The sequence below is a fragment of the Pezoporus flaviventris genome, unplaced genomic scaffold (genome assembly GCF_033815535.1).
Source record: "Pezoporus flaviventris isolate CSIRO_AGI_PZ_B2104156 unplaced genomic scaffold, CSIRO_AGI_Pfla_v1 ptg000007l, whole genome shotgun sequence".
Taxonomy (NCBI): domain Eukaryota; kingdom Metazoa; phylum Chordata; class Aves; order Psittaciformes; family Psittacidae; genus Pezoporus; species Pezoporus flaviventris.
The window spans coordinates 20,803,679-20,830,978 of NW_026892555.1; the positions used below are offsets into that span (position 1 = coordinate 20,803,679).

Consider the following 27,300-nt stretch of genomic DNA (forward strand, 5'->3'; position numbering starts at 1 on the left):
TGCAGCGCCCCCTGGCGCCGCGGCAGCTCCTACCCGCGCCGCCCGGTGTCTCCCTCAGCCCCGCCGCAGCCGCGAGGGGATGGCCCGGCTGGGCCCCGCCATGAAGCTGCACTTCAGCATCGCTGCCGCCGAGGAGCTGCGGGACAGGCGTGGGGGGGCGCGGGGAGTGGAGCTGGCGGCGGGGTGGTTCGGGCCGGGCGCGGTGTGCTTGCAGGTGTACTCGGTGTGTCTGCAGGGCTTCCTGCTCGGCAAGGCGCGGTACAGCCAGCTCCGCCGGTGGGACGCGCGGGTGAGGCCGGCCGGGGGATGGCGGGAAGAGGGGCACCCCGGAAAGCCTCGGCGGGGCAGCCTGAGGGGGACCGGCGGGATCTGCGTCAGGCCGCGCCCCGTGAGGGCTGCAGGGCAGGAGGGGCTCTCCTTGCCCTCGCAGACCCAGTGTGGGATGAGGACGGCGAGTTGTTTCCGCCCAAATGCGTGTTGTTAAAGTTTCCTTCATGCTGATCTCGCAGGGAGCATATGCCTGGTCCCCTCAGTGATGGGCTGTTAGAAAGGCAGAGCTTCTGCTTGCGTGGCACTCGTGTCTGCAGGGTGAAATCCAGCAACAAATGAGAGGCAAATCCAAAGAAAGCCAAGAGATGTGACAGAAGGGTACGGTAAGCTGGCTTAGTGGGATGCACTGGCCAAGTTGTGGGCTCCAAATGCCTCTTTTCCTTGGGCTCTGGGAGAGAGGTGCAACTGCACTCCTGTAAGAGGACTTTAACCCTGTGAACAAGTCTAAGTGTGTAGAGGTCGGTCCGTGCAAGCTGCACAGTCAAGGCAGGGTGTTTTGGACAATGCAGGAGTTAACTGAGTGTTGGATCCTTTGGCCTGAATTGCCTAAGTGGATACCTCAGGAGTGACCCTTTCCCCAAAGGCAATTACAAAACAGCTGGATCACAGGCCTGGAGTATTCAAAGGAACAGTGGGCGTTAGGAAATAATGTGGAGTATTTCAGAGTGACCCTGCCTGTTTATTTCTGCTTTTGTTTTGTTTCTTGTTGAGTTGCCTCTGTCCCTTTCCCCTCTATCCTCTGTTTCATTTTTTTTTTAGGATGATAAAAGGGAGCATGTGATTTGAGCTTTTTCATGGAAGCAGAATGGCTGCCAGCCTTCTCTTTGCTAGCCTGATCTCTCTGGCCTTCACCAGTCCTTGGCTCCACACAAGATCTCTCCCAGCTCTTCTGTCAGTGTGGGTCGTCCTTGCTGAGCAGCCTTATTTTACATTTTATTTTGACAACCCTATTTTAGGCCCCTGTTTGATTAATACTCCTCGTGGTAGTGGGTTAAGTAGGTTCTCCTTCTCTTGGCAGCCTTCTCTCTGTGCTCTCAGTTGCAATGATAGAACCACTGTGGAGCAGTTCTTACAGCCAGCCAGGTAACTCCAGATGGAGATGGATCCATCTCTCCCAACTCTGTGTGACTGAACAAGCAGTTGAAGCTGCAAAGCTAGAAAACAGCTGAGTCAGCAGCAGGGTTGCTACGGGAAGCTGTGTTTGCTGAGGTGTGCTTTTGTGCCCCAAACTCTGCAATTCTTTTCCCTGTGGGAGCTCTCACTGTAATATTTTGCTTTGGTTAATGGAGCATTTTGGATAACATATCTGAGCTAATAAACCAGCTTATGTATTTGCATGCTTTTTCTTCAAGGCTTACGGTTTCTTGCTCAAGAGTTTAACTTCATTAACACGCTCAGCAAAATCTTCTCCTTCCCTGCATACTGTGTTACTAACAGTTTGCCCCTTGCTGGGCTTTACAACTTGTTAGGTGATTTTTATTTTTAATTGCTTCATTCCTGCTGTTGGCAACTGCCATACTCTGTCTTGAAGCTTACAACTACACTGCTGTCCCTTAATTGCCTTCTCTATCCTTATGCGAGATGCTTGTCTATAATCATTACATCCTGTTCTGCTTATTTTGCTTTAAATATTTTGTTAAGGTAGAGAAATGCACACATAAAGAAGTCTTAAACTCCAGGATACAGTAATTCAAGCCTCGTGATCAGTGTGTCCCACACATGCAGCATTTCTGTGGTGGATAAGAATTAGGAATAAGCTTCCCTTGTGGACAGATTCCTGCACAACTGTACTTTTTAGTTTGGCTTTTTAGTTTGGCAGCTGATCTCTAAACAAATATCATAATAATGAATCTATGTTCTGTTGTAGGACTGAAAGGAACAGATTATTTCTTGCATATTTTTAAAGCTTTCACTGCTGTATTTCAAACAGGGAGTAAATAGGATGCATCCTATGTAGGGTTAAGAGTGAAATGCAGCACTGATGGATCTGGATAGCTGCCTGGTCAGGTAGGTCCAGCTAAGAGAAAATGGCAGTGCTTGGGGCTGAGATATGTTTTTTCTGTGGGGTGGCTTTAGGTTGCAGAAAGAAACCTAAAGCCTTGAAGGGGGAAGAAGAGGGAAGGTCAGCAGCAGGTTTTGGGTAGGGGATCCATCTCTTATTGTGGCTTTCATGTGGCAGGGCAGCAGGCACCTGGCACCACCAGGTATAGCATTGATGACTTGCATTTGTAATGTAGATTGAGTTTGTGAAGACAAATGCTGTCCAGTTTCATTCTGCTAGAATGAAATTCCATGCTGGTTGCTGATAGTCTGGTGGACTTTCAGCACTGTACACAAATACACACTTAGTTGACAGGTAGTTTTCTTTAATTGGTGGGAGAAGTTTCTTTTCTTTGTAGCCCAAATCTTGGGGACACACAACTGTGGTTCAGGAAACTGACCAAGCAGTTGTCACTGAGATAAATTCATTTTAGTTTATTTTACTCTAAGTAGGCCAGAGTCTCAGCTTGTGCAAACAGATGATAACAGATGGTACCACTCTGTGTAGGTGAGGCATGGCCTGAACACAGAGGGAAGAGAAGGGACCTCCTTGTTGTCAGTGTAGCTCTGCCTTTCTGACTTCTGGCAGGTTTTTTTTTGCTGTATCTCCTCAGTTTGCCTGCCTGTGGAGCAGAGATAATATTTTTCAGTCCCTGGGGGAAGATCACATACATGAAGGACTTTGGAGATTAAAAGCCCTCTATACTTAGCTATTACGCTTAGCTTTACACAGAACCAAAGCATGTAGTGCTACCTAACTCTTTTTGCTACTGTATCTCTTGAGTGGTTCATGCATATCTAATAAACAAGAACTCAGAACTGGCAATGTGTGGCCACTGTAGGGAAAGTGGATCTGTCAGAATATGCCTTACTCCTGGTTTTAACCAATGGGCAGGAAAACGTATTGCTAATTCTTGCAGGAGTAAACTTTGGTTTTTCTTCAAGCTTCAGTTGCTGAAGTAATGTGAAAGACAAGGGCAGCTGGGGCCAGAGGGAAAATGTCATTTTTCACAGGATTTAATGATGCTAATTGCTGAGTTGAATACTGGTGCTTAAAATTTAATTAGTAGGAATGTCTCAGCAAACTACAGGAGTCTCATTTTCCTGATCAGATGCTATATTGATTTTATTTAGGTGAAGAAATAGCTAATCCTTCTCTTGAGATAATTTGCCTATGGCAGAGAATTTTTACACTTCCAAGTGACCAACTACTGCCCAAATTTATCTTATAACTGCTTGTGTTAGCATAAGGTAATTGTGGTTCTCCAGTCCTTACAGGTGTGGTTATACATGCAGTGGTAGTGTTTATACAAAGACATCATGCTCTTGTTAGCCAGCTAATACAGCTGGAGCAAGAATCAAACTTTCAGGTAGTTTGTGTTCCTGAAAGAGTCTCTGTTTTTTGTTTGTTTGGGGTTTTATGTGTATGTGTGGTTTGGGTTTGTTTTTTTTTTTTCTTTGACAGTATTAGATTATCTGATAAAAGTTACTACCTCTCACAGACAAAATAATAAAAGCATCTGAGGTAGCACTAATCAAGGGCAGAACTCACCAGCTCTTAAAATGTAGTTCTGTGGATATAGATCAAAGAAATCCTGTATGGACGTATTGGGAAAAGAAGACATCTCTAACTGTACCTTGTTTGTCCATGAGGTGTATAAGACCTAGCTGATAAGGTTAATACAATGCTACTTTTCTGTCTCGGAACAGGAGATCAGAGGTGGTAAGACTGAAAATGAGAAACCTGTCAAAAGAGGCTGCTCAGTTGGGCTGCTTCTGGTGGTTGCCCAGGCAAAAGCTTTGCCCTTGCTGTGGTCCCTGATGGCCCCCAGGGAGGTGCTGGGTGGGTACCCTGTGCCCTTTGTAGGTCATCGTGTCTCACTGTCAAAACAAGAGAGCATTGAAAATTCCTTGGAAACTGTGACTGTTTCTTCACTGATCTGTAGCTTTCCTTTGGCTGGCTGTGCCTGCTTTTCCTCTAAGGTTTTACCTGGCAATGACCAATTCAATGGCAGATGGGAGATGATCTCAACTGGAGCAGTACCTTCAGAATGGTAAGCTTGGCTAGACCAACCTGATCACCTTTCATACAGAAGGCTAAAACCTTTGAGGATGTGTCTCTAATTGTGACTGCAGGGTGCTTTACCTTCTATTCTCTGTTGAGTAAGGCTGTGTCTAAAAGGCTGGGACTAGATGTTGCAGCCCTGTCCTGTCTGGTTTACTGCTTGCAGAACAGCAGCATATCTTATTTCTCTTATTTCTGAAGAAGCTGCCTTTCTGCAGCTTTCCCAAAATGTAAAGGTGCAGTTTCACACTAAACTTAATTCACTTTAGCCTTTCAGTGACAGCCTGTGGTCTGACTTTCAACTGTTCTTCCAGATCAGTGAGCTGAGCTAAGCATCTCTGCTGCTTCACAGCTGCCAAAGCTGACATTGGGCTGGGTGTGAGAACTCGTGGCTGGTGGGTAAAAGAGGAAGGCAAAAAAAGGCAGGCACTTGGACTGGTGGAAACGTAATATGGAACTGGGCTCTGTATCAAGTCTTCCCTTTAAGAGTTTCCAGGTTGACTTGTCATAATTATAATGAGGTTGTAGAAAAATCTCAGGCAGAATGTGTTGTTTTATAAACTAGGTTTGCAGGATCTTAGAATGCATCTCAGGAGATTCATATAAGCCAGGAAATTAACTAAATAAAAATATTCAACTACCTCAAAAGAAGAGTGTGTGAAGGGATGAGCTTGAAGAGGTTTTGTAGCCTCTGGCCTCAAATACTTTGGGCCAGGATTTACAAAACAAAACCTTAAGATTAGTCTTTAAAACTTGGTGATTATTTGATCTTTCTCGCTTAAGTATTCAACAGTTACTTTTGGCATTAGAGGCCCAGAATGACCATGGATTTATGTGGCCAAGCACCTTCCTGTAGTTTTGCTTTGGGAGAATAGCAACACTACATGTGTTTTGCACCTGTCATAGCTTCAATGATTTAACAGCAGGCTAGTAAAGGTAGCTGTGCCAGAAACCAAAGGCTAAGTAGTTTAACCAGCAGTCATATATACAACTTTTTAGACATTAGCCATCTTTTGGCTAAGCTTGGCTTCCTCCCTCCCTGTTTTCCTCTTGTTTTTCAGTTACTTTGAATTCAAATATTACCAATAGTGATGTCTTCAGAGGGTTTTTTTGAAAGCTACGGCAGGCAAGTTTTGAATTTTTCAGACAAATAGTTTGTTATATGAAAGAGTTGAAATATCCTACCTCCTGAGTTCAAGGCTTCCTTTGCTATCTTCCTTGTGTTCTTAGAGTATTTCTCTGTCTTGTAAAGCAGTGAGCTCCGATGACAGAGTGCTCTCTGTGAAGCCTGGGTGGCAATAATAATAATGGTATTATTGTTTTGTCCATATATGAACTTCTTTCTCACATGGAAAGAACTGTTTGCTTTGGTTTTATATCCTGTGGTGTATCTGATGAATCTAAACCGTTCCCAGAAGAGTCTTTGTGAGAGCTCAATAGGAGGATTACACACATGCTTGGATTTTGCAGCTGTAAATGCTTTTTGGTAGTGTCAGTGCTTTGGACTGATAAGTGTATTGATGACTGCTGTGAAAATGTCATGTTCTCTTTTCTTGCAACTGTAGTGATGGGCAGAATCTGGCATTGTATTTGGGCTGGTGCAACCTAGATAACTCTTGCAAATCCATTTTCATGTGCTCCATGACATGTATGATCCTTGGCAGGCTTGGATAGCTCTTGCTTGTGTCTGACTACTGCAAGGTGCTGTATTTCTCTTTTTCTCCCTTACCACCTCTCCAGCTGCTGTTGTTCTTATGAGGATGGTGGTGGTTTGGAGCAGGTGGGTGCAGTATGACTCCAACAGTATTTTCAAGGATGGGATGCTGCTTACTTTTCTGGGAAGTGCTTGGCATGCTTCTGGTGCTGCTGTAACCCCACTTGTGGTGAGTTATTCTGGAGAGAGGAAATGTTTTGAAGGAGCATGTAAGAGGTTTGTGACTTGAGAGCTCTTTGCTTGCTATGTATGATTAAAGGAAGTTCAGAAACACTTAGGAAATTAAGTATTCCTAACAAACTCTAGAAAGGTTTTGCCTATGTACTTTGTAGACAAAAAGACAGTTTATTTGCAGTCTTTTAAATTCAGACCTACTAAAATGCTCAAGACAGTGAATTAAAAGTCCCTTTCAGATTTCTTTTGTGATTTCTTTTGTGAGGAGTAGTCTCTCTTTAGTTCTGATCCAGTGCCAGCTATAGCCCTATGGATGACTCCCAGCAATTACTGCTGAGTCTTAATTACTTTTGATGAGACTGATAACAGGTCTGCTAAAGAAAGTTAAATCCATCGGGAATGCCTGCAATTTGCCTTCAAACACTGCCAATTGCTTTATTTTTGGCAACATTCTGGCAGGAAATAACTCCTCAAAATGCATATTTGCAGTGTTTAAAGATGTCTTTTGGCATGCCAGTAGATTTCTCTCAACACCCCATCAGAAATGATGTTGTATATTTAGGATTTTCTGTACTATAGGCCCTTTTGGTGAGGAGGGGTGACTTGATAAGTACATGTGTAATACTTGATTTATAGGTTATCTATGTATTTGTGCTTATTAAGGCATGTGACGACTGTGCTGCCAAAAGCAATCAGTTATTTTGTAGAGTTCAAGGTAGGCACTAAATTATACCTTAAATGTTAGTGCAAGGTTAGTACATTCTCAAGACATAAAATTACCCCAAATTTCTGTTCCGTAATACAATGGAGTTTCATACATGATGTTTAGGCTTACTGCTTGGCAAAGACAGGAGTTCTCCAGCTTTTATTTGTTAACAATTTAAACTAAAAAGGGTTGTGCATACGTAAATTACTGCTTCCTAATACAAATAGCAGTAGTGCTTTATGTGGTCTTTCATTATGGCAAAGAACAAACTCCTAAGAGAGATCAAATAATTCTGTGAGAGACAGAAGCGCATCCACTGTCATTAGCTGTGCATGGTGCCTTTAATTGGTGTAACTGGTGGTTGAATAAGTATTCATTTTGGCTTTTGAAGAATCTCGCTCAACAGACTGGCTTTGGTGTGCATGTTCCAGTATTTATCAGTATACTGGGACTTGTGAGATGTGTTCATGGCAGAGTGATGAAACTTCTGTGACAGCATTGAAGACATGGAGTGAAGTTCATCTTTAAAGCACCTTGGTATTGCTCTTTCCTTATTCATTGTTGAAGATGTTGTTGAAGATGTTGCAGATGTTGCAGATGTGTTGTAGGATGCCAAGTGCTGCATGTTGCTTACGAGGGTTTCAGTGTTACTGCTACTTCATGTTGAAACCAGGCATTACCCCAAACTTGCTCTTGTTTATGTTACATTGCAAGAGGGATGATTAATGAAAGATTCAAGAACAAAGCATCATTAAAGTGATGAAATAGCATGCTCCTTTTCTGTCAGTGGCATGGACCGGCTTTTATTAGGCAGTCTTGGCTACCTGAAACAAGTTAGTGCACACCTGTACAAGCAACCTGCCAGCTAATGTAGGAGAAGTGACAAAGGAACCACACTGCAGGTGGTGATGAACAGGAAGCAGTTGGCCACTCTTCTGCCACCACAGCTATTTATTGAGCACAGATCTGTCTGAAGGTAAAACCAGCTTTTGTAATAGAAAAGTTTTAGTAGATTGAGAGGGATAAGATTGCTAAGCTAGGGTTTTTTCCTAAAAATTCTACCACTGATTTGTTTTCACCTTCACTTCTATCTTTCATTATGAGAGAGAGTAGAGCTGTTCTCTCAGGTAGCCTACTAGTGCTTGGTTTGTTTTCTTGGCTTGTCTTAAAACAGGCAGTATTTAAGCTTCTCACTGAAGAGATTTGTGTATGTCACTGACTGAAATAGAAGATGCAAAAGAAAATCAAACTGAATTTGAGACCCTTTTGGTCCTTGTCCTGTGTTTTTCTTCTGAATGTGACAGCTGTGCAGAGATGAGCGCTCACTGGAGCGGGAAGGCTGCGCAAGGATCATGGCTTTACTGCATCTGCCTGACAGTAGTGAATATGACTCTTTTGTATCTGCCCTCAACATCATGCTGCCCCCTGTATCATATCTAACAAGGCAAACTTTTCAAGTGGGTACAAAGCCATGCAGGTTAACCCTGCTTTCCAAGCCCCTCTTTTGGCCCAGCAACACCTATACCTCTTGCATAGGTTGTTATGGTTTGCTCCTTATAACAGGCATGCTCTGGCTGTTTCCTCAGCAACCTAGTTTCATGGGAGGAGTTGTCAGGGGACAGGAGGACTCCTGACACATGGGGAAGCAGCTTGGCACAATGGATGCTTTGCTCAGAATGAGCATTGCTGGAATATTTCCAATGGTATGTAGTGGAGTTGAACAACTGAACCCATAACTCTCCTGCACCTCCACTCTTCCAAACTCTGCAGACTTGGCCAGTGACCACGCTTCAGTATATGCCCTGCTACCTGCAGCCCCTAAAGACAAATGGCACAGTTCTTGCAAGAAGTCATTAACAAGATGTGACTTTTGTGGCTGTGTTGTGTCTTCTTTTTCATCAGGAGAAAGACAGTATGAGCAGTTACATGCAACCGTAACAGTCTCCTTTTAATGGAAGTCCACTATATCCTTGAATGGAATTCAAGATCATGGTATGTCTCTGTATTAGGCACCCATGGAATAAGGTGGTTTCTTTGGGATGTAGCTGTGAGGACAGTCAGTCATTATGCATTTATGAATAAAATTGAGACACTTATTCTTGCAGCAGCAGAGGTTTCAAGTCAGTGATATAGCAGGCTGACCTTTTCCAGTACAGCAGCTTTTAGCATGTGCAAAAGGATTCAGGTGTTGGTGAAAGGACAGATGAGAAATTTCTGAGAACTTGAACAAATAGTGCGAACCAGTGCCTGATAACAGGCAAAAAGCAGAGTTCTTATGTAGTCCTTCATCAAAGGACTCTGTAATGTGCTTTTCCTTCTGAAAAGCAAGCATGAGGTCAAGGACCGAATAACATGAGAGCTGTGGTGTGTGTACTATTGAAAGTGTAGGTAAAATGCAAGCCAGAAATCTGCAGGTGTTGCCAGGAATCAAAGTCGGTCTGATCATGGGTTGCATTTTGTTGGACAGAGACCATGTCTCTGATGATGCAGCTCCTTCTTCTCTGCCCTTGCAACACACTGGGCATTGTGCAGGCAGTGGAGGAATGCATGTTTAACAATCCTGTAACTCACAAATGTGTTTGGATGTGTATGTACACAAACAGGAGTCAGGCTGAATAGCTACAATTTAAGCACTGCTCTAAGAATGTTATTTCCTCATATCAAACCAGGTTGGGTTTCTTATTTATTAACTTCTATTTTAAAAGTACAGCTGGCCTGAAATCTGAATTTCATGTGCAAAGTTCCCATTTCTTGTGTTCTGGCTGGGGGGGGAGGTTTCTGGCATAGAAAACTCTGAAGAATTTTAATTCAAGGATGTCTGGTTTATTTTTCTATGTTAAGATTCAGTTCCGTGCCCTGACCTGCTGTTCTTTTCAACCATGTTGTAATAAGGGCCTCCGTTCTCACCCTTTCTCCTTTTACGGCACACTCTTCTTAGCTGAGCAACAAATCCCTTGAGAGTTTGCTGAGGGTTCAGGTTGGCATTGACTTCTGTTAAAACAAAATCACTTAAGTTTTCTAATGGAAAACTGTGAGGAAAGATGTAGTTGCCAGTGGAGAACTGTGTAATAGATATTCCTTTTGGTTCCTTTATTTGCAGTTTTTAATTCATTTGAGGTTTTTATTTTGTTTGTTAAAAGAATTTGTTCTTTTCACCAAAACCAAAACACACAGGAAACCCCTCACCACCTCTATGTTATTCTGTATTCCTATGTTAATGACTGAGCTCTGCTTCAAGCTACAGGAGCCAGCAAGTGGGGAGTAGGCAGCAGTTCTGGATGTTACAGGAGATTCTACTGCAGGATAGTAGCATCATGAAGGGAAGATTCAAAGAAGCAGTGCAAGAAAGTGTCCAATTCTAGTTACATGGCACATTCCCTGAATTTCAGGAGCAGTAGGGTAAGAAATGTGGAAAGTACTGCTGAACTTGTTGGCAAAACATGGGGGCAGGGTGGTGGTGGTGGTGTGGGCGTTGTGTTGGTGCCTGCTTTGAGTAGATGAGACAGTGACTCTTACTTACTTTTTCCAAAACCTAAACAGCAGCCTTCGAGAAGATCTGAACTTCTCTGACTCACTGCTGCAAATTCCTTTCAAGAGTGTTTTTGTGTCTGTGGTGGAAGTGATTGGGATTGCCATGGGCACTTACTAAATGGATTATTGCTAATGCTGATAAATGCTCTTCCCTTTGTATTTCTACTAAACTTATTCTGGATTCTCGTGTCTATTTGTATTTCTTCACTTAATACTGTCTTCTGCCTTACAGCCTGCACTGTTTCCTCCTTTCATTTTTCTGTAAGTAAATTTTTTTGGTCTCAACAATACTTTGCTGATAAGAGGCTAAACACAAATATTTATAACACTGAACAATGTGTGGAGCTTCTGGCATAGACAGTTCTGTCTTCTGTGCAGAAGCATGTGGTAAAGTGGGAACAAAATCCCCAAACCCAACAGTTTAATTCTTATTTTTGAATTGCTATGTCATAGCCATAGTAAGAGACCAGTGATCAAAAGTTGGAGATAAGAAAGTAGGGAATTTATCCCCAAGACCATGAAATGAAGCTGTGCCTGTAGTTCAAGAGTCAAATAAGGTAAACAAAGCAGTTTTTAAAAGACTGTCTAAACCACTGGATTGCATATTAAACAGTGATATTTAATGTGACCATTGTAGATGGGACTGAGATTTTCTTTTTTCTAACACATTCTTTCTTGTAGATCTTCAAATTAATCTGCCTACTGTTAGGTCCCACGGTGTTCTTGGAGAACTCAAACTATTAGGAAGTGGCTTGAAAGTGCCCTTTTTCTTCCTCTCATGATTGCTGAACACTGAGGTAGTCAGCAGGGTAGGATGCTGCGACATGTGACTCCCTTGGTGTGGCAGAAGGGTAAAGTGACCTTTATGTCTTTGACTCTGGGCTGCCACAGTGGATGAGGTGGCCTATACCCAGCCTGTGAAAGCTACAGTAGCAGCAGTGAGGATCTGGCAGAAGCAGGTGCATGAAGTCTTCTATGTGCTTTCCCTATGGGAGCTTCCACATTATCAGCCCACACTCAGAAGTGCTTACTGAGGTGTGTGAGCCTTTGCCCTCACCTTCACCCAGTACTGCTGAGGCCTGGGTAGTAAACATGCTATATAGTGATCTGCTTGCTCTTTGTCAAGAGTCGGTGATGAGCTACGTGTCTTTACCTCATTCTGCTGTTTGCATCCCATGTTTGTTCTGAGTTTCACATACATCTTTATTTATCGCCTGTGAAATGTTTCATGCCGAAATATGTGTGCCAAAGGCATTTGTAAGAAGTGTCTGCTCCTTCCCACTTCAGGAAAGTGGTAAAGTACTCAGGTAAGCACCAGATATGGTGATCCATCCTACTATGTTCTCCAGGGCAGCCAAAGAGCGGCAGTGGAGTACCCAGCATAAATGTCAGCCTTGCCACCCTGCTCTTGTTGATGGTGGAGTCAGGAGATGCTCCTATATGCAGGCACCATGAAGACTCTGCAGCAAGATCCTGAGAGTACTTGAAACCTAAGGGCTCCCAGATCTTTTTAAGTACTCCCATACCTTCCACCAGGCTAGGTGGATACAAGAAATTAAAAATTAATGTTGCATGCAGTATGTAGAATTGCAGCATTTTCCTCCACTATTTGTCGCAAGGGAAGTACCTCACCTTAATGACTTAAAATGCCAGGAAGACCATTGCTGTCCTCTGGTACAGAGCAGTTAACAGGAAGAGGAGCTGCAGTGATGAGTTTCTGTTGCCTCGTCCAGAAGCATCCCCAAGGGAATTCTCAAACTAATCTCCATTCTCTTGAAAAAAGAAACTGATTTCTTATACATAGCAAGGCATGGGGCTTTCTGAGTTTGAGTTCAGGAAAATCTTTTAGAGAAATAAAATCTTGATATAAACCCAGTGGAAAATACCCCATTCCTGTGCACTGCCTCACTGTTAGAAATGCATGCTTTACTTCTAGTCTGACTGCATCTATGATCAAATGACAGGCCATGGATCTGGCTTCTGTACTTCAGTTTTCCAGATTGCAAATCACCCCTTTATTATGTCTAGACATATGACATTTCTCTGAGGTCACTTACTTGAGAGCTTTTTTCTCATGACCTAAACACTTTCAGGTTTCTTCTTATACCCTCTCCATTTGTGGTGGCTTTGAATCTTGAGCACTGGCACTGCACAGTAGCAGTGTCTCTGTTAAGATACCATAGCTTCGTTATTCTCACTAGAGATTTTCCTATTTATAGGTACAGGGGTGCATTTTTTACCTTTTGGCAAGATTGTGGCTTTGAATACTTGCATGCAGCTGCTTATCCACCTCCTCTTTTTGGAGTCTCTACTTCCTAGGACAGTGACTGCATCATTCCTACAGCTGCTGAGACACTAACTTGTGCTCAGCTTAACTTCAAAGTGACTTTCCTCTAATTCTGCAGTATCTTCCCACTTGCAGTTCTGCATATGTTTGGGTGTTTACTAAACAGTAATCTGAATTGTTTATTTTACTTGCTTAAATAGGGAAATGGAGCATCAGCATCTTCAAAAGAGCTCCAGCAATATGAAAAGCAATTAAACAGTGTTTTGTTTCTACCTAACAGGATACATTTAAGATCCAAACCAAGAGAGCCTTTTTGGATGTTTACCTCGCTGATGGCAGCAATAATAGACTTGAGATCCAGACACTGGACACTGCAGAAAGAATATTAGAGGTAATGGGTTTCTAGAATTATGTTGAAACTTCCATTTCTGAGAAGTGGGGGGAAAAAAGAAGATAATTTCGGTCAGGAAGTTATAAAAGACCCTATTTGAAGACATTCAAAAAAATCTTTTGTGTTTTTTGGGGGGGTTTATTGGGGTGGGAGGCATTGCTCATTTTGTTATGAGCGGTTTTGGTTCTTGAACTTGTCTGTAATTTGCCTCATCTTAATGTTACACACCCTCTGCTTCTATGGCATTTGGTTGTCAAATTCAGATTTCCTTCATACATGATAGAAAAGATATACTATTTCATATAGGGACACACTCTTAATTAACTCTTCCTTTTGGCTTGGCATAATGAAAGTGCTAAACATAGCACCATAGAATCATAGAACACTTAGGGTTGGAAAGGACCTTAAGAAATGATGGTCTAGTCTTGACTTATGTCCTGGCTGGCGCGCTGCTGTTAGAACTTGGTGTGCAACTGATATGTTGTGTTTTTCTGCATACTTCTCCTTTACTTGTTTTGTGTCACAGAATCATTTAGGTTGGAAAAGATCTAGTCCAACCGTTAACCCAGCACTGCCAAATCTACCACTAGACCATATCCCCCATGACATCTACACGTCTTTTTAAATACCTCTAGGGATGGTGACTCCACCACTTCCCTGTGGAGCCTGTTCCAATGCTTGGTAACCCTCCCCTGATGTTTGCTGTGAAACTGTGGGACTTCCTGTTGGTGCAGTTCAAGTACTGTGGCTGTGGGATGTCCGTAACAGCTGTTGTAATACATACAGTAAACACTTGCTAGTTGCATTTTGAAACCAGGAGCAACCAAACGTTGTTTATACAACTGGTTGGCTTGCATCTGAAACTTTCAGATGGGACTCCCTTCATATGCCAGGAGAGGGGGAGCAGTGGTGACTCTGCATGTTTTGTGTATTTGCATGTGTGTGTGCACAAGCAAGGCTGAAGTCTCTGCCTTGGTTGCTTCAATTTCCTAATCTTTACAGCAATAACAAAGCATACACCTGCCAGATGGGAGCTCATTTTTTATGGGAATTTGAAATTTCCTCTCATCATGCAGGAAACTGTATGCTGTATTTCTGCTGTGCCTTTGCAGTCTGAGTTTGTGGAGGTAGTTCTCAGCTGGCCATAGGTACCAGCAAGCTGAACATGTGTTTGCTTTCCTCCATCAAGCTGGCATGGTCTGGCCATGTCAGATACACGCAGTATCTGTGCACAGTTACCATGAGTTGGATAACACAAGGTAACCCCTTGCTGGCTTTGTTCTGCCCTGGGGTTTGCATCACCTGAGGCAATGCTAGGACTGGTTCTTCCATGGGAAGGTGTCAGAGTTGGCCTTAGACCCTGCAACAGGAGACTTGTGGTGTGGGAAATGCTGAAGGCAAAAAGTGTTGGGGATTGCAGGAAGTTAGGAATTTTGATTTTGGGGGAGAGCAGTATAATAGATTGGAAGAAGTAAGGAGACATCTTTTAGATAAGAGACTTGCTTTTGCTTAGGGACCTTAAGTAAGGAAAGAATTTGCTAATATACTTTAAAAAATAGTAATAATTTGGGCTTGATTAACTTGTTAGCTTGCAGTGGATCCAGATAACTTCCAAGCCGGGCAGTGGTGTTGTATGTTGCTTTGTCTATTGCATTTATAGACACCTAATGTTTATGTGGTGCAGTAAAGAAACAATGGCATGTTAAATACCGCAGACACCATTTCTTCCTTAAGAAGACCTTAAGGTTGAGATGATAGAACTTCTAAGCACTATTTAACTCCTGTGGTTGTATATGTGCTGCTACACTGACTGTCTTTTTTGCAGTGCAGGTAGATTTTGCAATGGACATTCCCTAACATCCTGGTGCTCAGGCAGCATATACCAGCTTGTTTTTTGATCCGAGAAATAAAATAAGTCAAAATCCTACTGAATGAAAGATGTGTGTTTGACATTCCTGGGAAATGCCATCCAGTGTCCTTAGTATTTTGGTACAAAGGGGACTTCTTAGCACAGAGGCAGAAAGAATGGAAGATGGTGCTGCTAATACTCACTTTTATGTCTTTTATACTTTTTGAACTTCTGTAACTCTCTTCCCGTTATATTTGGTGTCTGAACTGAGTGTGAGGCAAGTGATTTTTATGCTCTGCTGCCCTCTCTGGTAACAGCCCTCATATTAACAAGTATAAGGAAAACTTCATGAATGTGTTCTTCAACTTTAACTTGGAACAGTTCTTCCCAACCTATATTGAGCTCAATGTCTACTTTTTTCCATGCACAAAAAAAAATGCCTGCTTTTTAAACCAGCTGATACAGCTGAAGAAAACCCTTCTGAACTGTGGAGATGATTGAATTTACAATGCTACCACATAGAAGTGGTTTGGGATGGTCACCCTTTGGAAGAAGACTGAAAACCTGTATTTCCACCTTATGCTCAAAGAAAGTCCAGCTTCTTTGACCACAGCATGACTCCTCCATCAGGTTGCACAATCTGCCACATGAGCTATGGCAGGAGTATTCTTGGGGGTGGAAAGTTTTCTTACAGCTGCCACACCACTTTCCTGAGAGATCTCGGGAGATTATGGTCACTGCAGGATTTAGGAATGCTCTGATGGCACTGTGCTCTTTTAGGTTACGGCTGCTTTGACTTATGCTTTGATTTTTCAGGACCTAAACCAGAACAAGACAATTGCCCCCATCTGATTTAGCAGTTTCTGTGCTCACCTCTGCCTGATTTTTCTGTCTCCATTAACCCATTCTGCAGCTGGTCCTGCAAATAAGTTCATCTTCTGTTGCTGCTGCTTCATATCCTCTGAGAGGGCAGAGCAAGCTAAAACAAATCCAGATGTCAAGCTGGGTAGAATTTTTCCTCTGTATGCAATAATGAAAGCTCAATGGACCTCAAGTCTGCTCTTGTCAGAAGCCCTCTTGCAGAATTGTAGAATCCTGCAAGTAAGACCAGTGCTTTCAATAAATAGGCAGGGGTCTTAGATATTTCCTAGAAAAACAGAGGACTCTATCAGCTCAGAAGATGCACACATCCTGTAAACATACGTATTTGTAATTTTCCTGAGCAATGTTGTTAGCTCATAGCACACAGTGCTCACTGTACAACACGATGTGAGGATTTAGGAATAAAAGATTTGGAAGAACATGGCAGATGCCTTGTGGTAGAGGATACTTAAATGCATAGCAGAGCAGTAAACATTTTCTGGTTTGTTACATTTTTATGTTTTTTTGAAACTTAGAAACTCCTTTTTTAAGTTTGAAACTCCTCACAAACTCAAATGCTGCAATACAGGAGTGGTTATATTTGCTTTTAAACAGGCAATTAAATGGGACATAATGAAAAAAATGTTCAATACTTTCTAACATATTCCTGCTAATGGGTAGCTAAGTTCCTGATCTTTGTTTTTAAAGGTTACATTATTTGAGATGGGGCTATCAAGAGAATTAATGAAGTATTTTAGCTTATTTTTCTTTCAAGATCATGACAATGGAGTGCTCTCTGGTAAGTTTTACATTGTGCTTAAACCAGCCCTCCCTTAGATGTTGTGTTGTCTGAAGTGACTGAACCTGGAGTCTGAACAGAGCTTGTATGAGCCTGCTCAGGCTGAAAGACCCACCCTGTCTGATAAACCCCCTCCATTCCTCTCTCCACGTAGCTTGGAAAGAGTGGTAGTGGGGAGCGAAGTATGGCAGTACATTGTGTGGTACAGGGGTGAGACCTTCACATACAAGTATCATGTTCCTTTTGGTTTACGCAACATGTAGCAACTTTTACCACATGGGAACTATTGGGTGTATCTTCTCGGTAGGTATTTAATCAGATGGCCATACCTACATGAAACAGTTCTTAATTTACAGATCACATGCTGAGTTTAACAATGGGACAGGAAACTCTTTTGTTATATTTCTAAACAATGTCTGTGGCTTACTTTCCTTTGTATTATGACATGTTTCCTTTCTTAACTGACAGAAATGTAAGTTTAACCACGAGGGCACTGAGCAAGCTATATCTCAGTTTTGTGAGTCTCCGTGGTCAGTGTGAAGGAGCTTTTCTGTCCTCATTGGTCTGTTGATGTCCTGTTTCCCCTGTGGGCAGCTGTGTGGATGAGGCTGGATCCAGACCTGGGATGGGATAGGCTCGGGTCACATCAGGGAAGTGAACACAGTGTTTGTTTTTTGACTGGAGAAAAGTTTGGCTTTGCAGCCTCTCTGTGTGGCCTTAACAAGTCATTTAGCCTTTTTTCTTCTCATTGGTATAAAGGTGTTAATGCTCTTCTGAACCTTTTCTAGATGAAGGTCCAGTAGTAAAATCAGGCTTACTCAGTGGCATAGGAACTTTATTCTTGTGTCTATTTGATATGTTGTTCCCCTGCCCCTTTCTCTCTGTCTGTGAAAGGTATCTCTGAGTGTACAGAATCCCTGGCTATTACTGTGTCTCATGTATCTGGATATAACACATTTATATACTCTTCTGTGGTTGCAGATGGAATTATTTTTTCCTTGCACTGAGATATAATCAGATACACAGCATAAGATAAAAGTCTTTCAGTTAATTAAATTTCAATGCATCTTCAATATTCCTTTCAAATACATCAGGTCCAAATGTAACCCACAGTCCACTGCCAAAAAATGTTTGATGCTTATATGCTTAAAATGACATGTTTAGGTGTTCTGCTGAATTGTGGTATTAGCTTAGAAATAATTGGTTACAGGTTTGGGCCTTCAGACCTTTTTAAGAGTGAGCAGGAAAGTAGTGACTTCTGAAGAGTGACATGCTTTTCTTGCTGTAAGTTAGTTATACTGCTTGTCTGGTGTTCTGGTGTTCAAGAAAAACACCAGTCCTGGGAGCTTGCATCAACATCTTTTCAATGCAGAAACATCTATCCTGCTTAGCTGTGTTCTGAGAAAAGGATATTCTGTAAGACCATAGTCTAAGGGAGCAGAGATATTCTGTAAGTAATAGAGCTATGTAAGTTTACACTCGAGAAGTGAGGAAGATAACTAACCTCTCTCCATGCTTTACCCAGAATTTAATTTTGTCAAGTTTCCTGCTTCTCCAAAAGCACACTGGTAACCAGTACTAACTGATAAATGAAAGCAGCGGGGCTGTTTCACTGACTGTCTCTGTTTTTTCTTCTTTTCCCAGTGATGAAAAAAGTGGCAGAATTTGAACTTCCTTATGTGAGTCTTCAGAGCATGAAGGAGTTGTACTGTAAGCTTGGGATCAGAAAATGGTGAGCAACAAGCTTAAGAGAAACTACCAAGATGCATGAATGGAGGAAGAAATCCCTTGAATAACTTGGCTACAAAGTCTTTAAGCCTCAGCAACTTACCTATTTTTCTCTGAGGCCAATTTGTTACTGAAATTGGCTGGCCCTGCAGGTTTTATATTTTATCACTGAAAGTGTCCTTTTCTGCAACTAGTTATTTATTCCCTCTATTCTTTCAGAACCTAGAGAGGTACTTTGTGGCTGCTTTCCTCCTAACTTTTATACCTGCATAATGCAGTGATCACAAATTGGAATATACTTGTAAACTATATAGAAAAGAACTTTAAGTTCTGAGTTGCAAGCTGCAACTCTGGGCAGAGAGAGGTTATTTTATATCAGAAGTGCTCATTTCTATACGCTAATACAAAAGATACCTGAGGCCATAGCTTGAACATTTCTTTTGGTAAGTGGCCTGGCTTAAGCAGCAGTGCACTCTTCCCCTTTCATTTGCTCAGACCTTGGGCTCCTCCTCAGTTATGCTGGTAGAACTGTGTGGCAGACATGGTGAGCTGGAGTGGAGAGCTAGCCTGGCCTAAAAACAAGTTGCTGGCTGTAAAATTTATTTGGTTTTGCCGACCTATTTTTGGCCCTGGTCAGTTCCCCAGTCTTGTTTGCTGTGCAGCAAGCAGTTATGCTGACTGGTGGGTGAGGATAAACCCCGGGGACAGGGAATCTGGTGCCAAAGTCTTGCTTGTCAAATAGTGCCCTGGGGGTGCAGTTAGGCAGTATAGCTGAGCCAGGCTAATGGCTGTCAACTGTGACTGTGGCATGGTCTGCTCCCTACAATGAAGAAGAAAAAAAAAGGTTTTTGCATGCTTAGTGAGTTGTATTGGCTGCATCAAATGAGTGCTAGAGCAACAACCATGATTGGGAACAGAAGAGGAAGAACAGACCATATCTTTTGGTGATAGCAAACATCAAACAACAGAAACTTGTTTGATGCTTGTAACTTGTCTGGTTTAGATCTACTGGGCTAGAGCTTGACCTCTGCAAAGCTTTCTCTGTTTCTTTATATCTGCCCTTACAAACTGCAAAACCTAGCAGCCTAATAAAAGAACTGTGTGGTTCTAAGGCATGACAAAGTGACTGTAGGAGGAGATACTTCTCTCATGCAGCTGCAAATCACAGAGGTAGGAAATGGCAGCTCTGGGGTGGTTTGTGTGCTGCAGGAAGTGTATTACCTGCTCAATGTAATGCAGCTGGCCTGCTGTATTCATTCTGTCATGTAGACTTACCTAAGCTGTCTTCCAGAAGACAGCTCAAGCTACTAACTGTTGCAGCATGGCACTTGGATAACTGAGTATTTAACTTGCTTTGTTGCTGTACTACAGCAATTCTACAGTAGCTGGTATTGCAGCTGGCTGGTGGACGGTCTTGTATGTCAGCACTGCAGCATGGCACTGGATGCTCTGAGAGTCTTACCAACTTTTATGTAGACAAACCTTGAGCTGCTTGAGCAAAGGAAGAGGGAAGTTTTAGTTCTAAACTGCAGCTGTTATGTTTGGTACCACCAAAATCAAGGTGGAGAGACTGGATCACCAGACTTCAGTTTATTTCCATTCTGCTACAGTGTATAAAGAATAAGCATAGTACACACTTCAGAGGCATAACTGGTTTTTGTTTTGTTAATCTGGTAAGTAATGGGATCTTTCCAGGTTGTGCTCCCATCATATTTATCTGAAAAATCACAATGCCATGCTTAGAAGCATATCTACATATTTTATTACTTTTCTTTTTTCCCGTTTGCTTGGAAAAGGTATATGGATTCTTCTCTTGACACACTGCTGATGGATTGTACAGCTTCACTGAATTTGCTATATATGCAGGTAAAGCTGAAAGGTGTTTGTAATTTTGAAAGCTATCTATCTTTCCAATATTAATATTTCTTGAAATGTTTGTAAATGGTTCCTGTTTAGCACTGCTTTGTTGTGCTTTTCTAAGTGCTGGGTGTAGCTGTGGTTGATCATATTCCTTTTCCCCTCCAAAATCATGTGCTAGAGATTCTAACTCATCTATGTTTTGTGCATGGGAAAAGTATTGAATAAAAAAAGACACATTTAGGATATTTAGGTATTTGTCTCCTCTGTTTTCAAGTGTATACGGATGTATCTGTATCTGTAATATGTAGGCACTCTGCTGTGCTGTGAGAGCATTTGATTTCTGAACTGTAGGTGTGTTGAACTGTACTAGCTTTGGAAACTGTTAATTCAGGACGAAAGAATAGTGTGGAGTGAACTTGACCTAAAATCAAAGGCCTTGTTTAAAAAAAGCCCTCTGTGTGTGTTTCTAAATGTTTGTGCGCAAAAGGAAATACGTTTTTGTTGACTTCTTTGGCTATTTTAAAAAACTCTCTTAAGGCAATCCAGGAAGTTGAGAGGAATTGGGTTAAACCAACAGAAGAGCAGATGCAGGAACTTGGATTCCTACAAAAAAAAAAGGCAAACAAAGTAAAGGTAAAATGTTATCCTAAAAATAACATAAACAGATGAAAGGGGTGGGTTTTGAAGCAATGATGTGACTTTAAAAATAGAGCGCGGTTTTGTGGAGTGGTTTGAGCTAGAGAGCCAGGTCTCCCATATCCTGGTCAGATACTGAGCCACCAATAGGAAAGGAGGTTACCATCCCTGCTAGCATTTTAAAATAACTGAACAGAATTCCTTGGATCATGAAGGTTAGCAGGAAGTTTTTGACTGTGAATGCTATTTTTTATTTGCTGAACTCAGGTGCAAAGTTTTGTCATACAGATTAGGACATCAGATGGAAATTCAGAGTGCTGGGACTACTGTTCTCATAGTTCTTACTGGTTAGTTTTTTGTCTTCCTATCATCATATCTCATAAGCATCCAAAAGACTCAACTCATTGTATTCAATGTGTGTGTGTGTAGAAATGAAGTTTCCAAGTCTGGACCGTGAGTACTATTCTCTGAATCAAGCACCGACATACTGTGGTGAATCTATGTCCTCCCAGGAGAAAGTGTTAGGACTCTGAAAGATTTGTCTTTATAAGTCACTAGATTTCACTTGTCTTTACAGAAAATCATTTCAGTTCTGTCTTTTTGGTGCAGTTCCTGGAGCTGATTTGAGAAATGCAGTCCTATGGATGCGTAGGGATTGATCCTTGCATTTGTGACTATCCAGAAGAAGGCTGTTCAGCTGACATCGTTGTCGGCAATAATGAGATTCACTGCTGCATAAAACTTCCTACTAACCAGACCAAAGAGGTCAGCTTTAAAATCAACAGGTTAAGAAGCTGGCAGGTTACTTTTCTTGTAAGTACTTCACCGATTCTGTATCTGAATTCATTTTTTCTTCATAAAACTAAGGTAGACAGGGAAGGGCAGATCTGGGGAGAAGGGGTGGTCTGTTTTAAATCCCTTTCACTTGCCCATATTCCCCTCCAAACCTGTTCTGAAACATACTCCCTTAGCAGCCTTTATAGCAGTAACCATCTAAGCTTACTCTGCTATATTTCTCCCTTCTGTGGTATTCCATGTTATACTGTATCTGCCACTTTGCTTTCCTGTTGAAGTTAGAGTTGTCAAGAGAGTTTTGCATGGGAGCAAAACTGCTTTAGCCATCTTTAGACTTCTAAAGACCCCATTGTCCTACCTCCCACTTGCACCCTGCTTTATTTATATGCTATATAAAATGAACCTAATTGATTAATTCTGATTTAAGGCTGAACACCTTGATGTTGCTTTTAGTAGTTTCTTCTGTCCATTGGATGGTTTTGGTTTTGTTTTACAGAGTGCTACAAAGGATGGTGAAGAAGACACTCTGGAGGTTAGATTTGAGTACAATGACTCGGGCACATGGCAGTGGATAATTTTGTACACAAAACAGGTCAGTTCCCAGTCCTTTTAGGGTAGGATCAGATTAAAATGTATCATCTTCAGCCATAAGGCATCTTCAGAAGTGGCTGATCTATCTCTACCAGAGAGCAGCAGTGATGCTTTCAAGCAGGTTAGCCTGGTGACAGAGTTATGTGGGAGAAAGCGTTTGAGTTCCTACTGTAAGAGGAGGAGAATTTTTGTTTTCCATTGAAGAGAAATGTCTAGCAATCAGCAGCAAGCCTGGGATGAAGTGCGGACAGGAGCCATTTATATACTGGTCTCAGTAAGTATCCAAAATCATTAATTGGTCAGACCTACCTAAGGTCAAGGGCTCCCATTTTACACAAAAATCTTATTGTTCAAGTATAAATATGCCATGTTAACACAGGTTAATGGAGGGTGTGAATATATGGCATTGTAAGTATATTTTATTTTACATATAAATAATTCTTAAATAAGATTTTATAGGGTGCCAGTCCTCCTACTTTTCAGGCAGCTCTTTAAAGATATCCAGGAATTCAAGTCATCCATCTGTGGTTATGCTGCCTAGCAAATAATCCAGACTCTGCGATATCAAAGACAGCACCAGTCTCAGTTTAGGTACAGAGCTTCTATAAAAAGTGCATAGCCTGCTATTCAAGTAAACTGCTTCTCTTTCTTGCTTCTGAGACCAACCCAGCAGCAGAAAGGATTTTTCAAGTAAAGCCAAAATGCTTAATTTATCACACATGACTTCTTAATTCCAGGGTGATGATGTAGTTCACACAGCTATTTAGTAAGTGTTATTTTCCTTCCACACTTAGGTTTTATGAGAGCATGAGCCATAAGCAGTAAGCTTTCTAATTTCTTTGCTGCTGGAGAGAAAAAACAACCCCAAACCAACTTAATTCAGTATAAATTCTCTGTGAAATCCATTAGGGTTGTGCTTGATGCCCTGACATGTTGATTAGCAACCCTGTGTCCCATTTTGCTCAGAAGTGTGAGGAAGAGCTAAAGGCCAGAAATATGCTTCTATGTGGAAGAAAGAAGGGTTTGATGCAAGAGCCCACTGCAGAAAATGGCATGACTGGATGATTTGGAGCTTAAACAGAGATGGTTCCCCCCTTCATCACTGATGTTGTAGAATGTTTTGTCTTCAATTCATCTTTTGGTGCTTGATACCCTACCTGAGATGCTGCTTTTTGGAGAGTAAACAGTGAGGTGCAATTCAGAGTGAAATTCAGAACTTAACTTGGGCTGCAGTATCCCAACGAGTTGTACAGGCTTATCAGACAGCCTAAGGAGCTAAGAACACCACCACTCCTCTCTGAGGTGCCTTTGTTAGGTACCCAATATGTTGGATGAGTGCATACTGCTCTGTTCGTATTAGGTATGCAAGATGTGAGTCTGAGATGGTCTACAAACAGCTGCAGCCTTCTCACGTAACCACCAGGCCTTTGATTTTTGACAGTGCCGAGTGCCTGTGAACTCCAGCTTGCTTCATTTGTTGAAGTGGTCTTGATGCTTTTGATTAACCTTACTTAGTCCTTGGTTTAATTTAGCAGCCTTTAAGGTAGGAGCCACAAACAACTAGAGAGAATAACTTGCCTTACAAAGCCAGTCATAAAAATTCTTATTCTCGAGTCTGAGCATTGCTGTGAGGGTTAGTCATGCTGAGGCTGGGCTTTAAGCAACTGCAGCAAATCTGGTGCACTGTGAGGATGCTAAGCACAGAGTAAAATTAACTGACTCAGGGAAGTATTGGGGACTGCAGTTTTCTGGTGGAGGACAAATGGAAGAGTTGAGTACATCTTTTAATAGAAGAAATCAGAATGTTCTGTGGTTTATCCGTTTATCCTCTTTAGGCCTTTTTGCTCAGTAGCTGCTTGAAGAAAATGGTATCAGAGCAGATGATAAAGGCAGCCAAAGAAAGCCAAGAAACGGTGAGCATGTGTGTTTGTTGGTGTCAGAATTTGTATTTAAAAGAAATAAGCCTGCTACTCTAACATTCTTTCAAATGTGCTGAGAGAAGTCCCAGAGAAAAAGGATCTTACATGTTCCAACATTTCAGTAGAGAATGAATTGACTAAAAAGTACATCTTTGGTCAGTTTTACAGAAATAAACCACCTTTAACATTTAAAATACTATCATCAGAGATTTAATAATCTGTTTCGCCTTCCCTCCTTGACTTAAATTTTTGCTGTGTATGATAAAGGATATCTGTGGCATAATTTTCATATGTTCTGCACTACCCTGTTGTATCCATTTCTGGCTTCTGCATTTTTCCCCCACTTCACTTGCTTGCTCCATCTGCTGCAATGTTAGACCAATTTGAGATCTGTGACATTCACACTGAGAAACATTTTGGGTTTAAATAGAAGTGTTAATTAAATGAAATTCAGGTTTGTAGCTAAAATACTTCTGCTATCTTTTGTGTAGCCTTTAAGGATGAAAATGTTTAGATACTTGTTATTTGAAGAAATAATTTCCAGCATTAATAATGGCTTTGTTTAACCTTGTGCTATCTAAAGATTTTGAATGTCTGCTAACTGAAAACTTCTGAAGAGAAAAAAGGGAAGGAACATGTGTGATCTTCTAGACCCATGCTGATTACAGTGAGCAATGAGGCAGTGAACAGCGTGTTATTTCATAGTTTTAAACTGTAAATGATTCAGAAGAAAAGACCAATTTTAATTTTGGAATAGATTTGACCTCTCCCAGTTTATTTGTAGTGGAAGTACAGTAAACATTTAATTATGAAGATGACCATTCATTACTTTAATATTCAGCTGTTGCTAGCATTGCTTGGACTTGATTAGCTTGGACTAAAACAGAATTACGAGAAAGGTAACTATGCTAGTTCATTTCCTACACTTTCTGCTGGGTTTAACTGAATGCTGCTTTGCTCAGTGTAATTTATTACAGTAGTTGGGGGAGCATTCAATCTTATTGTAAACTTAAATTTTTCAATCTGTTTAGGAGATGAAGATGCCTGAATGCATGATTAAATAGTAAGAAATCCAGCATCCAACAAAAGCAGGTTAGTGAGTGAGAAATTGTCTCCAAGATGTAAATACTGCGTGTAGTGCTTGCTAGTGCTGTTTAGCCCAACCTCTGTTTTTCTGGTTAGGGAGACTCCTAATAAATTTAATATGAACTTCTTCAGGCAGCAAAAGAAGCTAAGCTTGAACTTATGGAGAAAGAAGAGGGCAAGAAACATGCCTGAATGAAAAAATTTTGGTTTGGGTTTAATGACAACTTGCTTCATTTTATTGCTGTTTGAAGGTGTTTCTGAATGAGACACTTGAGGTTAAAGAGAGTATATACAGTATATATGCAACCCCTGATGTAGTTGATGTACTTGGATTCCACACTGGGATTGTTTATGCATGTGGATTGATCTTGATTTTCCTACGAAATCTGACTGCTGCACTGGATTGTCTATTCAAACAATAATTTATCAGCTGTTATGCTGATCTGTTATTATCACTGTACTCCTACAAAGAGGGTAGATTAAATATTAGGAAGAAGTTTTTAAGTGTAAGGATGGTGAGGCATGGGAACAGGCTGTCCAGAGAAGCTGATGATGCCCCATCCCTGGCAGTGTTCAATACCAGGTTGGATGAGGTTTGGAGCAACCTGATCTAGTGGAAGGTGTCCCTGCCTGTGGCAGAGGGGCTGGAATTAGATGATCTTTAAGGTCCCTTCCAACCCAAAGCATTCTACAATACGATTCTATGATGTGTTACCACATTTGGAACTGCCATTCAATCTGCACCACACGTAGTACACTGCAATACGCCTTAAGAGCAGAAACAACTGTTCTTTTGTCCTATTCCAGCAGGGAAAATAAAATCTGTTCTCTCAAGTATCTCTTAGAGAGATCAATCACTGCTCCTTAACAGTATCATGTCAGACTTCCTAGCTTAATTTTGTATTTGCCTGTAATTACTGAAATACATATACTCTTTAACTATTGTTTCACTGCAGGTAGTTCATTTGGGTTTTATATCAAGGAAAAGATTTTTGGTTAGGCCAAATGAAGATGACTGTGTATTTGAGAAAATAGGAGAAGAGGACCTGTAATAATTTATTTTGGATTTTTTCTTTCAAAATTAATTGTCTGGGAATAATAAAGCTGTAGTTGAAACTTTGAACTCTAAGGGCAAAAAAAATTTCCGCAATCTTCAGTGTAATTCCTTGCCTTTGCAGAGTCCTTTGTAGTATTTACAACTCTACTGAACCAGTTTGAAAAGGTACTGAGAACTTGGAGATGTCTTACATGGATACTTTTTTGGCTTTTTTCCCCCCAGACTGAAAATGTTGGAGCAGAAAGGGGAGGGCTAATTAGAAATGGTGCTATTAGAGAAGGAAAAAATATTTACCTATCAGTTATGTTTCTTTGAGTATCGGGGTTAGGGTGATGGCTGAGCAGGCTGTTGCCACCTAGACATTTGTCTGGAAAAGGCATTCCTAATGAGTGGAAAAGGATTTCCTACAATCATCCCTCTTATCGGGGCCAGTCGTTCCTTTCTGGAATGTGGTGCTGATGTGATGCCCTTAGTGACCTGTTGAGTCAGTGCTGATTCAGAAGCTGCTATGCTTTGGAGAATTGAAGTTAACCTATGTCACTACATCAGAAGTTGTGCTGGTTCACACTGATGACACTGAGGAAAGTAAGTACCCGAGGTAGCTGGATAAAGGTAGGCATGCCATTAGCCACATGCCTAACTTGGCTACTACTGCAAGGAGACTCAAGAGCCTAAACCGTGATACTCTCCATACCAGAAGGATCTGGGGTTCTTCTTAGTGTTCTGCCTTTGAAAGGCAGGATCAGCTGTGAGAAAAGGGGAAGGAAGTAAGTGAAAATCATAAGAATTAAAAAAGACCCCAACAAACACCAAAGCCCCACTAATGTATTTTGGGGGAAGTCAAATACCTTCGGCCCTTTTGTATACTTATACTCACAGCA

At 41.5% G+C, this 27,300-nt stretch overlaps 1 protein-coding gene across 1 annotated transcript; it reads left to right on the forward strand.

Annotated features, from left to right (window-relative positions):
• On the forward strand, positions 1-26,485 carry SNX31 (sorting nexin 31). The gene is given in 13 exon segments (XM_061447982.1): positions 1-166; positions 215-289; positions 13,128-13,238; positions 16,657-16,747; positions 18,392-18,479; positions 20,272-20,341; positions 20,873-20,968; positions 21,581-21,784; positions 22,263-22,358; positions 24,193-24,270; positions 25,308-25,331; positions 25,333-25,368; positions 26,319-26,485. Coding segments are annotated over 13 exon segments (1,152 nt in total). The 5' UTR covers positions 1-79; the 3' UTR covers positions 26,415-26,485.
• The last annotated feature ends 815 nt before the right edge of the window (positions 26,486-27,300 follow it).